At 38.1% G+C, this 15,408-nt stretch overlaps 1 protein-coding gene and 1 non-coding gene across 2 annotated transcripts; both read right to left on the reverse strand.

The window, feature by feature from the left end:
- Positions 1-199: 199 nt before the first annotated feature.
- LOC101647008 (ubiquitin-40S ribosomal protein S27a-like) lies at positions 200-649 on the reverse strand. Its single transcript, XM_045295758.1, has one exon. It carries the CDS (start codon positions 647-649, stop codon positions 200-202), a length of 450 nt encoding a protein of 149 aa, XP_045151693.1.
- A 13,900-nt stretch (positions 650-14,549) lies between these two features.
- LOC115871471 lies at positions 14,550-14,712 on the reverse strand. Its single transcript, XR_004047318.1, has one exon. It is a non-coding gene; the product is annotated as a U1 spliceosomal RNA (small nuclear RNA).
- Between the last annotated feature and the right edge of the window lie 696 nt (positions 14,713-15,408).

Here is a 15,408-nt window from a genome sequence, read left to right on the forward strand (position 1 = left end):
ACATGCTCTTTTATATGTACCCTCAACAACAACAACAAAATGATCTATTGAGCTTTCAATATCGTCGTCATTAAACAAACACCATACCGTTCAATCTTCACTTTAGGTATGTTTCAACAAAATTGATGTTCAATGATACTTAGCACATTTTTAAGCAATGTTCATGGCCTTTGTTAACCAGTACAGCTGAAGCAGTAGGTCAGACCGCACAGTGGCTGGCCATGAGAACCCTGGCCCCACACGCGTCCGAAGGGCACTCGGGCCGAAGGCGGCTGATTTTGGCACTTTCATCCACCTTACAGCATTTTAAGACGGCCAGCTTCACTTTCCTTCTCTTATGCTTGTTCTTCTTGGCAGTGGGGTAAGACTTCTTCCTTTTCTTCGCACCGCCACAAAGTCTGAGCACACGCTGAAGAGTGGACGCCTTCTGAGTGCTGTGGTCAGACAAGGTGTGTCTACCTTCCAGCTGCTCGCCAGCAGAGATCAGCCGCTGTAGAGCAGGAGGAATTCCCTCCTGGTCCTGGATCTTGGCCTTCACGTTCTCTATCATGTCCGAGGGTTCGACCTCGAGAGGGTGGTCTTCACGAAGAGGTGCATCCTGGCGGCAGCCCCACCGCAGACGGCGGGGCAGAAAAGGAGGCTTGCACATTTCGATGGGGCTTATATAAGGAGTCAGTCTCAGAAACTCACAGGGATTCTTCTGCTCTACCCTATCGGGTCACGATGAGTCGGCATCGACTGTACACCTGCAAGTTTGGGACATCTTAATTTGATCATTTTTAATAGGATAATTTGCTTATTTATTCCATACTGAGTCTGGTACCTTTTTATTTCAACCTTTGCTTTTCCTCTGTGCACTTATATCTCTTATGCTCCTTTTCATTTTTACTTGAGATTATTTCATTTTTATAAATGCTTTTCAATAAAATTGAATTGAGAGTGAGTACATTATGTACAACTTTCCTCCTCTGCTCTATGCTTGATTTGTTGTAAGCATTTTACTCATATTTAATGTTTTTCTTTCATGTTTCTGTTAATTTCTACTAGTAGATATTTTAGGAGCAGTCTTACACTTCGTTCATTTTATAATTATTTGACTTTTCTTACATTGCAAATAGCTGATCTGTCTTAATGAGAGGATTACTTGACTGTTTTTCTATGAATCATGATTCAAGATGACTATTTTTTGTTAGTCCCCACTATATGAAGTTTCACGAAAGAAGGTTCCCCCTTCTATTTTTTTCAAGGAAAATATTTCTGATTCTATAGATGCCTCTTTTTATACGACTCATTTTTCATATGATAAATGTTTCCTAACCTTATAATCATATACATATGTATAACTATTATGCTTTCAAAATATTATGTTATCACTTCTTGCTCTTTTGGCTAAGATCAAGTGCAACATATATGTGTGTGTTCACTGTTTTTCTTGTTAGGTGCCATCAAATTGTTTCTGAGTCATAGCAACCTAATGTACAACTGAACTGTCTACACTGTCCAATCTTGGGTCAGCCTCACCTTTACTGTTACATGTGATCACATTGTTGCAGCCAGTGTGAGAATCCATTTCATTGAGGGTTTCCTCGTTTATTCATGCCACTCTGCTTTACCAACATGATGTTATTCCTTAGGGACTGGTCTTGCCTAATGACCGGGCCTAGTGTGTGAAATGAAGTCTCCCCGCCCTGGCATCTAATGAATATGTGAGGTACACTTCTCTTAAGACAGACGTGTTGTTGTTCTGGTTGTCCACGGTACTATCAATATCACCAACACCCTAATTCAAACGCGTCCTTGTTTATGCTCTCTTCCTTATTCCTTGCACAACTGGCACTTGCTTATCAAGCAATTACAAATAGCCTGGCTTGGATTGGGAGCATTTGAATCCTCAAGTGACATCCTGGCTTTCAATGAAGATGTTGGTTTTCTACTTGTTAGGACATTTTGCTTTCTTTGCATTGACTTGCGATCCATAATGAAGGCTGTTATCCCGCACATGATCAAGCGCTCCAAGTTCTCCTCGCACAGCAGGCAAAGTCATTTGGGCATGGAGCTGATTGATTTTTACTAAGTTTGGTTCCAGCCTGTATTCCATCTTCTCCACAGAGTTCATTTTCGGTATTTGCTGTGTATGTTTTTGACCTTCCCTGAATATTTCCTGTGCTGTTCAATATTTTGCCCATAGAATCTTTCATTATTACAACTCAAGGGTTGAATTTTTTCTCCACTTCTTTCCGTTTAAGATATGCCAAGCATGTACTTCTGTTTCAGTTTCCTCACTCAAGACCTTTGCACATTTCATTTCACCCCTGTGAAGAGGTAATAGGGTAGAGCCGAACAGAGCATTTCAAAGGGCAGTGAAGGAGGACGTTTGATGATGAAATGTGCAAAGACCTAGCTGCTCCAAGATGTAGAGCAAGTTTGAGAGTCCTTTTCTGACATCCACTTTGATATTTTCTTCTATTCCTGTTTCGTTTTGTTTTTCTCTCAGAACTCCTGTTTATTATAAAGGTAGAGCCCTTTCCTGGAGGTGGGATCATCGGTAGGATTTCTGGGCACCGGGGCCACCGATCTTCTGGGACTCTCAGCGCGGGGGGTCAGCTGTGAGCAGGGTCCGGTCATGCTGGATGAGAATGTCTTTGATTTCCTTCTTAGAAGCCTCGTGCACGAGTTTCTGGTGATACGTAACCAAGGCTTTGGAGATGGACTGGCGGATCGATCAATGTGGGCCACGTGGCCACCACCCGGACGTCCACAGCAGCAAACTGCTCATTCCCCAGCAGCAGAACGGGTTCCAGAAGCTTGTATTGCAACGTATGTGGCTCCATCCCCTCCAGGTGCCGCCCGTTCACCTTGACGATGCCATTTCCCCTTTGCTGTGCGTCCGTCCGAAGACATGCACGGCCTGCAGGGGACCCTTGGGCGGCCTGGGCAAGAGCTTCTCACCGCTCCGCGCTGCAACCGGGAAGGCTATTCCTGTGCTTTTAATGACCTTTGGCTTTCTTAGTGTAGGAAGTGGATGTTGTCCCACAGCTCATCAGCTCACCTGTGATTACTATTCACTGTGTCTCCAAACTGGAGTGTTCTCAAATTCTGGGTGGGATCAACTCAAGGCCATACTTTGGTTATTGTAGAGACTTGTGTTTATTGTCTCCGGCTTCACTCCGAACTTATATATGAGTAATTGTTGGTCTGTTCCACAGTCAGCCCATGAGCTTGTTGTCTCGGCTCATACTGAGCTGCCCCACTGTGTCTTCCCACAGATATAGTCAATTTGATTTCTGTGTCTTCCATCTGGAGGAGTCCATGTGTGCAGTTACGCTTTGTTGTTGAAAGAAAGCATTTGCTATGAAGAAATTATTGACCTTGAAAAGTTCTGTCTTGTGATCTCTAGCTTGGTTTCTATCAACACGGCCATAATTTTCAACTGCAGATCCTTCTTTGTTTCCAACATTGGCATTCTAACATCAATAATTATCAATGCATGTTTGACTAATTTCAGGCTGAAGACATTTATAAAGCTCTCTATTGCTGCTGCTCATTAGCGTTAGTGGTTATAAAAGACATTTATAAAGCTCTTCTATTTCTGCTGCACTAGCGTTAGTGGTTCACACATAAGTTTGAATACTTGTTTTATTGACTGGATTTCCTTGTACACATATAACTGTCATTCTATCACAGACATCACTGTGGTTCAGGATAAATCTAGAAATTTTCTTTTTAGCAATGACTGATATGTCATTCCCTCTGATTTTTTCATTCTTGTCATAATACACCATGTGACTGATTGAACAGTCAATGCCAGTCCATCTCAGCTCACTAATGCTTAAGTTAGCAGTCCTTAAGCATTCCATTTCATTTTTCATGACTTAACATTTTCCCGGATTTGTACTTTGTACATTCCAAGTTTTAATTCAAATGACATTTGAGTCGTTTCGTTTCATTTTGAGTTTGCCTCATTTGTCAATGAAGTTTCAGAAGGATTTGCTCTGACCCCTTCCTGATGATCAACCTTACATTTTGACTGCCTTCTGACCTGAGGGGCTCGTGTTATAACGCTGTATCTCAGAATGTTTTGCTGCTATTTGTGAGGGTTTCCGTGCCTAATTTCTCAGAAGTGGACAACTTATTCCTTCATCATAGCCTGTTTAAAGTCTAGAAGCTCTGCTGAAACCTACTTGTTTCAGACTGCTGGGTTTTTGAGGTAGCTTCCAACACCACAGTAACACAGAAGTCACCACACTATGACAAACTGACAGAAAAGTGGTGGGTCTTAGGGAGAAAAAGAAAGAGAGAGAGAGAGAGAGAGACCAAGTGATGACAGCCTCAAAAGAAAACACTATTATTTGCACAGGGTTTTCCTAATTAGAAATCCAGTTGCCATTCAGAAGTAAGTTAATAACATTAAAGAATCAGTGGACATATTTGAAAAGAACAAAAAGGCAGAAAATGGGGATTAAACGGTAAACATATTGAAGGCATGGAAGTAAAGTTGGCTATTCAACTGCATGTAGTGAGACATCCAGACAAACACAAGTTAATTTAGGTTGGGAGTAACGATTTTCATATGTTAGTGCTATTTTTAGGTGTTACTGACTCAGTTCTTACTCAAAGTAACCCTATGCACAGCAGGAATAGATGCCGTCAGCACCATCATTTGTTATGTTTAGGCCCATTGTTGCAGCTACTGTCAATACATCTATTTGAAGCTATTCTTCTTCCACTGACAATGTGACAATATCTCTTCTCTGAAGAACATTATGGTTTTATCTCTAACCAGACAGATGTTTTTTCCTCTGGCTGTCCATGATGGTTTCAGCATTCTCTGTCAAGGCCATAATTCAAAGGCCTCAGTCCTTCTACAGTCTTCCTCAGCAATGGCCAAGCGTCCACATGCATGTGAGGCCACTGAAAGCACTATGGCTCTGGTAAACACAAAGTAGTCATCAAAGTGATAGCTTTCCTTTCTAATGCCTTACAGAGGTCTTGTGCAACAGATTTGCCCAATCCAAGGTATCATCTGATTTTTTGATTGCTGTCTACATAGGTGTTGATCGTGGATTCAAATAAAATGAAATTCTTAGCAACTTCAATCTCTTCTCTATGTCTGTCTATTGGTTCAGTTTTGAGGATTCTTGTTTGATTGGAGTTGAATTCATCCTAAAGTCTTCATTTTTAACAAGAAGGTCACATTTCTGAACAACATCATCCATTTTAATGTCATCTTCAAAATTAGTGTTTAGGACACCAGTAATTATGCATCTCGACACTATGGTTTATTTATTTCAGACTGTTGCATTACGTAGAATTCTTCAATTTTGTCAGCATTCGTGTGAGTGCTTGGGGCATATTTTGGTTGTTGTGAGCTGTTGTGCAGTTGGTTCTGATGGCTAGCAACCCTCATAACTTACAAAGAGTGAAACTGCGAGGTCTTGCAAAACCCTTACAACTGTTCTTAGTTTGAGTCCATTAACAAAGGCAAAGAAAGAGCACACAGCAATATATAGAATTAGTGTTGAAACAGAAGGAGTCCCAACAAATCCAAATGAAATAAAAAAATTAACAATGCAGTATTTTTAAGGACTGTATTCCAAAAAATTCAATACTTTGGAGTACATAGACAAATCGAAAATCACTCTTTTCCCAAAGTAACACATATGGGCATTAAGAACTTGAACAGACCCATTTCAAAAGAAAAAATGGACAAGGGCATCAAGAAATTCCCAACTAAAAAGCCTCGGTCCAGAGGGCTTTACAAGAGAATTCTACCAAGTATTCAGAGAAGAGCTGACACCAATCCTAAACAACCTCTTCCAGTATATAGAAAGGGACAGCAAATTCCCAAATTCATTCTACGAAGCCAGCATAACATTGATACCAAGACCAGGCAAAGACCCCCCAGAATAAAGAACTACAGACTGATATCCCTCATGAACATAGATGCAAACATTCTCAACAAAATCTTGGCAAGTAGAATCCAACAATATATCATAAAGAAGTGGGATTCATACAAAGAATGCAGGGATGTTCAATATTTAAAAAAAATTAATGTAATCCACCATATTAAAAAGAAAAAGGGTAAGAACCATTTGAGCATATCCATTGATGCAGAAAAAAGCATTTGACAATATCCAACACCTATTCCAAATGAAAGCTCTGAAGAAGACAGGATTAGAAAGGAAAATCCTCGACGCTATAAAGGCCATATATGAAAAACCAAGAGTCAATATTACACTCAATGGAGAAAAGCTGGAAGCATTTCCACTGAATAAAGGAACCCAACAAGGATGTCCCTTGTCCCCACTTTTATTCAACATTGTCCTAGAAGGCCTAGCCAGCACCACAAAATAACAGCAAGAAAACAATGGAGTACAATTGGGCAAAGACATGACATTTTCACTATTTGCAGACCATATAATTTTATATATTGAGAATCGTAAGTGTCCACAATAGGATTTCTGGAAACAATAGGGGAGTTTCGTAGAGTAGCAGGATATAAGGTTAACAAGCAGAAATCAATTAGATTTCTATATTCAGTGATGAGAGTGCAAAAACAGACGTCAAGGGAACAATGCATTCACAATAGCCACGAAACACAAATCCCTAAGAATAGCCCTACCCCAAAGACAGAAGACCTGCACAAAGACAATTATAGACATTACGACAAGAAACCAAAGGGGCCTACAAAATTGAATAATATCCCATATTTATGGATCAGAAGACTCAACGTTGTAAAAATGTTAATACTACCTAAAGCAATCTACAAATTCAATGCAATCCTGATCCAAATTCCAGCGTTATTCTTTAAAGAAATGGAAAAACTAATTACCGACTACATATGAAGAGGAAGAAGCCCAGGATAGGCCAATAACCCCCTAAAAGAAGAACACAGTTGGTGGTCTTCCAGTCCCTTACCTTCAAACCTGCTTTACAGCCACAGTTGTCAAAGCAGCCTGGTGCTGGTATACTGATAGAGACACGGACCAATGGCTCAGGACAGAATTCCAGTAAGAAAAACATCCAGGCAACTGATTTTTGACAAAGGCTCAATAAGCATTAAATGGGAAGCAAATGCCCTCTTCAATAAAGGTGCTGGGAAAACTGGCTATCCATCTGCAGAAGAATGCATCAAGATCCATATTTCACCCACACACAAAAACAAACTCAAGATGGATCAGAGACCTAAATGTAAAACCCAAATTTAATGGGATTACAAATGAGAAAATAGAGACTAATTTAAGTTCCCTAGTTCAGGGAATACACAAGCTATCAGGAAGGCAAAATAGATGAGTGGTATTTATTAAAAAAATAAAACATGTGTATATTGAAAGACTTCATTAAAAGAGTAAAAAGAGCGCCCACAGATTGAGCAAAGATATTTAGTGACAAAGGACTAATTACTAAAATCTACTGCATAATACAAGCCCACAACAACAAAAAAGCTAACAACTCTGAGAAGGTGGGCAAAGACGATTCACAAAGGGTGACACTGGAGTGGCTAATAAACACACGAAGAAATGCTCCCATTCACTAGCCAACCAGGAAATGCAAATCAAAACTATCATGATGTACCATTGAAAACCTCTAACTGCAACCCAATTAAAAAACAAACAAAAAAATGAGAACAACAAATGCTGGCAAGGGTGTGGTGAGATTGGAACTCTTGTCCACTGCTGGTGGGCTTGTGAATATGTACAGCCACTCTGGAAGGCAATATGGCAATTCCTAAAACAGATGGCAATAGAAATACCATATGACTCAGTAATACCATTACTGGGCATATCTCCAAAAGAAATAAGAAACATGACGAACAGATGTATGTTCCCCCATGTTCATTGCAGCACAGTTCACAATAGCAAGAAGTTGAAAACGTACTTTGTATTTAAAAAAAAAGTTAGTTACACACAGTAGAATACTAGGCATCCTTAAAAAAGAGCGATGAAACTATGAAACACCTCTAGAAGTTGAGAGATCTGGAAGACATTATGCTGAGTGAAGTTAGTCCATCACAAAAGGAAAAATTCTGTATGAGTCCACTTCCGTAGGAGCAAGCATCAGAATGGGCACAAACTCAGGGTTGTAGGGCATCCAGTCTGCTGGCCAGGAGGGCCAGCCAGCCTGGTAGAGAGCCTGACAGGAGCCAATGAACCATACACCATCTGTTCTAGGTATGTATTTTGAAGGTCACTTTGCCAAAGGATGCCTCACATCAGCTGGGAACAAATGGTCAAGGTAGGGAAAAGGGATGTAGTCTACTGAGTGGCCACCATGTTAAGCTATGAGGAGGTCCTCCTGGACAGGTAGACAGCTCTATCAGAGGCACGAGGGATACTAATAGGAAAAACAAGTCAGGAGAGAAGGGAGCAAACACGTCTGGGGGAACACGGGTGCATGTCTCTTGATAGGAATAGGGGGACAGCTGACCTCAGTTGGGGAAAAGAATGACTGAAGATGCTTTTAGGGACCCTAGGGGGGAGTATCCCTCGGGGTATGTACCAAATAAGCCACATTGACCTAGGCTTCTGAGTACATCCTGGAAGGCTGGAACATTAAATCCTGGATCAACAAGGTGCATGGCATGCTTCAGAGCCTGCACCAGTGAGATCCAATTCAGAAACTCCCCTGGGTAAACTGTAATCTACCTCAGACACACTTGTAACCCAAAGACTTAAGTCGAACATTTCATGATGTTTGAGGGAGTGGAAGACAGCTGTATCCAAACTGTTGAACTGTTGGTAGGCAGACAAATGGCCTTGCTGCATTAATGCCCTATCTGCTGTACTCAGATATACATTATTCCAACAAACCTGTGATTGACGTTCTCAGTGATTGTTATTATAAAATTTCCCTAACAATTAACCCCATTGTTTGTGTAAATAGGGCCCAACCACGAAGGACTGATTCTGTCCAAGTAAATAATTCAGGTAATGTGATATGAAGTTAGCTTACATTGGTCCAATATCCCTCTCTCAGCAGGGCTTTAAAAGTTAGTACCAGGCGCTAATCAAAGACAATATTAACAGAAGATAGTCATGCCCCAGGAAATGATTAATAAGACTCTAGCATAACATTACCAAGGAGGTTTTGAAAGGGAGCCAAAGGCAGATAAAAACACACATACATCTAGGAATGGGTTTGGGCTTTTACTAAATTCTATCTCCAATTTAAGAATAATTACGTAGTTCTTACATCACAACCCTGCCCAAAACATGCCCTCAGAAAGGGAATACAGAAAATATGGATGCTATAGCAAAATGTGGTGAAGAAATTAGATGGTGCCTTACTATCAGATAAAATAGCATCTGGGATCTTAAAGGCTTGTCTCCAAACAAGCAGCCATCTAAGTGAGATGTCAACTAAGTCCACATGGAAGAAGCACACCAACACCAGTCACTGAAGGATTGTAAATCATATAATCCGAAATCCAAGGAGAGATTAGTACCAGACCTTAAATTGTGAGAATCCTGTTTGTGGAGGCTGTGGTTGACAGTGAGAACTCACCATATATGTATGAGAACTACGTAGGAAATAAGCCTTCAGTGAACACTCTGCATTCATAATTGAGGGATGAGAGGAGAGTGGTTACTAAACAGTGCATTGGAAATATAAGTATAGATGCTCAAAGGGATAAACCTGAGTTGAACAGTTAAATCCTTGTCAGTTGATCCCTCTGATGCATGCAGGGTTTTCAGCATTTTCTGTCTGTGTTTGTTTTCTGTTTGTTCATATTGGGATTTATATCAGAGGTGTTATGTCATTGGGGGTCATCCTCCTGAAGTTTGCTATATGTTTTCCTGGGGTTTTTTTGGTATTAGAAACCCAGAATTGATGAACCTATCGGGACAGCAAACAGAACAAGTGTTCCAGGTGTGGGGTAAAATGTGTATGGGGGCGGTGGGGCTGTAAAAGGGAGACTGACTGTCAAGGAGTCCAGGAAGGAAAAGAGTGTTTGTAGATTGATCATAGTAGCAATTGTGCAATTCTGCTTAATGTGATTAAACTAGGAAATTATATATATATATTATATGTATTAACTCCCATTGTTACAGCCACAGTGTCAATTCATCTGCTCCTCTACTTTACCAAGTAGAATGTCCTTCTCCAGGGACTGGTCTCTCCAGATAACATGTCCAAAGTACATTAGGTGAAGTCTAAAAACCCTTGCTTTGAAGAAGCATTTTGGCTACATTTTTTCCAAGATATATATGTTTGTTCTTTGGATATTCTATGGTTCTTTCAGAATTCTCACCAGCAATATAATTCAAATGCATAGATTATTCTACAGTCTTCCTTATCCATTGTCCAACTTTAACATACAAATTAGAATACTAAGAATAACATGACTTGGGTCAGGTTCATCTTAGTTTTAAAAGTGAACTATTTGCTCTTCAACACATTAAGAGATCGTGTGCAACAGATTTAGCCAATGTAAGGCATCGTTTGATCTCTTAACTGCTGCTTCCATGAGCATTAGCTGTGGTTCCATGTAAGATGGAGGGCTTGACAACTTCCATCTTTTTTCTGTTTATGATGTTGTTACTTATTGGTTCAGTTGTGAGGATTTGGGTTTTTGGAATCCATACTGAAAGCTGCAGTCCTTGAGCTTTAAATCTGCCTCAGTTTTAGCAAGCAAAGCATGGCCCTGTTGCCTGTCCTCCAGTATGGGTGTGCATATTATCCTGTCACAGGCACCACTGTATTTCAGCATAGACATTGAAATGCTATTTTAATGATAAGTATGATTCATTTCCTCTTACAATTTTCAGCTTACTTTATCATAAATCATATTATTTTCTGACTCAAAATGGCCAACGTCAGTCCATTTCAACTCACTGATGATTAGGATATTGCTCTTTATGTATTCTATTTCATTTTTAATTCCAATTTCCCAAACTCCAAATTTCCTACTTAATGCAGTCCACCTTAGGATTACTAGTAGATGTCTGTAGCTGTTTCTTCTCTTTTTGAGACTGACCCCACCCACCCACTTAATCAGTAAACAAACCTAAAACTTTATTCCTTATTTGGGTCCTTTCTAACCTGAGTGGCTTACCTTCTAGCATCGTAACAAAGAGTGCACCAATGCTGTTAGGAGGGTATCCATTGACAAGCCTTCACAAGTGAACCAGCTGCTTCTTATTAGTCGTCTTAATCTGGGATTCTGCCCCCCATGGAAGATCCGGTTGCTATTTGAAATCCCAGTGGCAAAGGTTCCAGCAACATAGCAACTCACAAGCCACCACAGTGCAAGAAATTGACCATCAAATGGTGGATGTATAAACGTAGAGCTATGGAATCTAGAAATAGGAAAGTTTTGGGGTAGGCAAACACAATGCAGAGTATATAATTAGTTTTACTATTAACTCAAGTTGTTAAAATTTTTAAAATCCTATGATCGTTTTAAATGTCTTTTCATTGGGAATATTCACCTCCTAGTGGGGCAGAAAATACATTTTCTGTTTCCGTCTTAGATTTGTCAGATGCATCACTGAATAACCAAGTACATGCTTTGGGAAAAGTTTACTTTGGCAAAACACACAGAAAATAATATTAAGTAGAAAAACTACTGGGATAAAAATAGGATCTTTCTTACATGGTACAGTTTCATGTGAACAGTGAAATAACTATGATTATTACTGCTTGAACAAAAATAGCATGACTATCCATACATAGGAGTAACAGCCATGACCATACTACAGTCAGCCTCATATTTCCAGCTGAGTACTTACGTGAGGTCCTCTGAAAAGCCATGTACACATATTGTCTCATTTAGTTATTCCAAAAGCCACACAAGTTTGATGCAAAAAAGAAATACTTCTTTTCCTTAGGAGAAATAACTCTCCAAACTATGTTAACATATGTAAATATGAATTTCACTTTCACATAGTTTGTATGAGCCCTGGGTTTTCTGATTCCTTTTCTGTTTGCTCAATGCCATTTTAATTGTTTCAAGGTCTACTGATTATGGTGATTGAGTCTTATGTAGGCTTTTTGGTTTTCATCGAATTTCTCATGTTTTTTACAATCCTTTTTTCAAAATAGTAAACGATTTTTAAAACATCTGCATAATCAGAGTAGAAATTTGACCTATCTAAATTTTGAGCTGTATATAGTCAAATAATTCACCTAACTGTAATCTAGTTTTCCCTAGATTAATCAAGACAGATGTTTTAGCACACAGTTCAAAATTTTATAATTTAAATTAGCTTTTCTTACTCTTTTAATTTCCTTAAATGAGCATTATTGATGTATACTTATGTACTTAGAGTGATGATAATGCCATTTATAAAAAGAAAACATTTACTTCAATACTAGAAAAATTGTTTAAAATATTCAAATATAAAGTATTAAAACATTAATCCAGGAACTCTGTAATAAGACTGGAAAATCATATATATAATATTATCTAATATATTATATATCTAGTGTAAATATAGTAGAAAATACTATGCACACATATACTTTTTTTCAGGATTGGAAAGTGTGTATTTATTATACACTTCAGAACATACTTTTTTACAAATGGCTCTACAACAATAACATAGGTAATATCTTTTTTTATAAAGGCTCTACAAGAATTAAATAGGTTAATTGTCTCCTATATGTTTCTGAATATAGCCACAAATGTGTGCATGTGTGCTTTCAAAAACTAAGATCACATTATGTATACAATCAAATAGAGTTTTCATAAAAAATGTCTTCCTCTGTGATTGAGTATTGTTTCGAAACACATTTTTAAATTCACACTATTCTCAGCATATATATCTATATACTAGAATCCATTTAGAATTGGTTCCTATTGTTGACATTATAATTGATGAAAACCGATTCTCTTGAACACATGAGGATATATTTTTAAAGAAATCCGGTGTTGATATATGAGTGCAGTGGGATATCTTGTTAATATATTCCTCAAGAGAATTCATCAGGCTTCTTCAAGATTGACCTTCTAGTTCCCAAAGTTCTATTTTTCATGTGGAAATGTTTTAATATCTAGCTAGCAATTATTATAGCTCTATCAATACCTGAGGCATTTAATCACACATGATTCTCCCTTTGCCTGGCCCAGCTATATCTGAATTATCTTGGTGAGAAAAAATAGTTACTCTCAGCATGGTTGCAGTAAAACTAGTGGGAGAAAAATAATATAAAAGACCAAGTGGAAAGGACTTGGATAGCAATTGTATCTGGATTTAGGGGATTGGCTTCTACTCCCTGTGGACTGCTTAGCAGTGCTGTGCCCTTGGGGAAAAATCACTTACATTATCCGGACCTCTGACTCCTCAGCTGATCACTTACCTCCCATAGTAATTTTATCTCAGAAAACCATTTAATATATCCTTAGGGGGAACAAATGCCTCAATACATGCAATCTCATTTCCAAGTGATATAGCTGAAGTCAGGTAGGAATTATACAAATTAATTCCATATAGTTGGCTAAGTTTACCACTGAGGTTTTTATAATTAGAGTTTGCGTTACTCGAGTTGAATTATTATTATATATGGTTAGAGCTCAGAGCATTTTTCTAAATGTTGTTTCCTTCACAATTACTTTTTAACTCCTGCACAAGATCCACTTTTTTCCTGTGAACTATTTTTAAAATCATTTATTTTCATAAGAATATTAAAGATAGCTGTATTGCTTATCTCTAAAATAGCCCCTGTGGTATTAGCTATAAGTATGTCTAAATTAATACACTTGGGAGGAACTATGCTATTATAATCTATATTGAATCCCGTCTGGGTGTTTTTTTTAAAATCTCTGGCAAATAATGTCTTAGACTCGGTTACCTTCACCTCTTTTGAGGCATGCTCAGCGAACCCCTTCAGTGGATTCATGTGAGAACAATTTGGAGATGTGCTTCAAATAACATCACAGCCAAAAAGGCCTCTGGAGACGTTCTGCTCGAACAAAAATAGCAACACGAAGCATGAAATGACTCTAGTGATACAGTGGTCTAGCATGTTTCCTATGAGAATAATCACAGAGCTCATTTTAGCAGATACTAAACTGCATTAAAAGTATCGAATACTTGAACCAGTATGATTTTGACTCTTGAGTAAAATTTGAGATAAAAGAAGCAGAAAAAAGAATCTGCAAACCCAAATAATTACAGCAGTCATGGTAATGGGATTAAGACGCTATTATGCACTTTGAGCAACTGTTAGTCAATTGGATTTAGAAATAAAATAATACACTTATGTCATAATGTCCCATTTATCACTAAAAATTTTATTCATTGTCTTTGGTCTAAAAATCCATTCCCAGCAATTCAATATAAGATAATACATAATTGGACAAGTGTGTAAATAATGTATTACAGTAGTTAAGGCTAATGAAAAATTGGAAAGAAGTTAATTTTCTTTCAGTGCAAGATAAGTTAACTAATTATAGTATACTTAAAAAAAGTAAAAAACCCAAAATATATTGATCAAAAGACAAAAAGCTCTATTTTAATAATGATCCATCTTCCAAGATCTATATTAATATTCTATAACAATAATCAAAGTGTGTGTTTTAATATTTTAATTTTCTTTTCTTTTTTCAAGGGAGAGCGCGAACGCAGTCCCCCACTCCCACAAATTATGCAGTCGAGTTTCCCACATCTGGGGAAATCACAGGGTCAGCACGTATGGAGAGCAATGGAGAAGCCTCGCCCGGGGAAAACCACCTTCGTGATCATGGTGTCTCCCCTGCCAAGTAAGTGTAATATTTCAATTTTCTTAATCAAGTTTATATTTAATTTATTGTCTGTGCTTTTAAAAATCCTCAGACTACATCTATGTTTTCACTAAGTGGTATCTCAGGAAAATAAGTATCACATTCAGAAAAACTTACGTAATAAATTTATATATAAATTTATAAGAGCATTTACAAACATAACAGTAAAAATAGCCTTCCTGTTATCTTTTTGACAGTATACGTTAATTGACATGAATATTTTAAATTGATCAGAGAAATGATAATTACAGCCCATCTTTAAAGGAAGCAATAAAGGTTATAATATTATAAAATCATCTAAATAATTAGTTATTTATAATTTTGAACTATTCAAGGCTATTGGAAAAAAAGAATGATTGTTAAATGTTGTGCCGTATCTTCTGGTGTGTATTATCTATTTCCTAGATGTGCACTTCTAGGTGTGAACTTTGAAGCAGTTCCGCTTTTTCCTGAGTTATCCTAGGACTTGCCTTAACGTAAGCTTTTTCTGTGCTGCAGAAACTAAATATGTCATGTTCAAAGTGAAATAGCTTTGGAGTTTCACCCTGAATTGAACAGTGTAAATTAATTGAGTGATCATATACTCATTTGTACACCTTCTGACATATCATAAGATTCTTGATGCTGGGTAAAGTTTAGACCTTTCAAAAAGGTATTCCTGAAATTGATTTTGCTGGGCCCTG

The sequence above is a fragment of the Echinops telfairi genome, unplaced genomic scaffold (assembly GCF_000313985.2).
Source record: "Echinops telfairi isolate 266 unplaced genomic scaffold, ASM31398v2 ScPeMD7_5868;HRSCAF=6743_0, whole genome shotgun sequence".
Lineage (NCBI taxonomy): Eukaryota > Metazoa > Chordata > Mammalia > Afrosoricida > Tenrecidae > Echinops > Echinops telfairi.

What these genes read in the sequence shown, in the direction of transcription:
- LOC101647008 (XM_045295758.1), bottom strand. Translation starts at nt 649, where the DNA reads ATGTGCAAGCCTCCTTTTCTGCCCCGCCGTCTGCGGTGGGGCTGCCGC.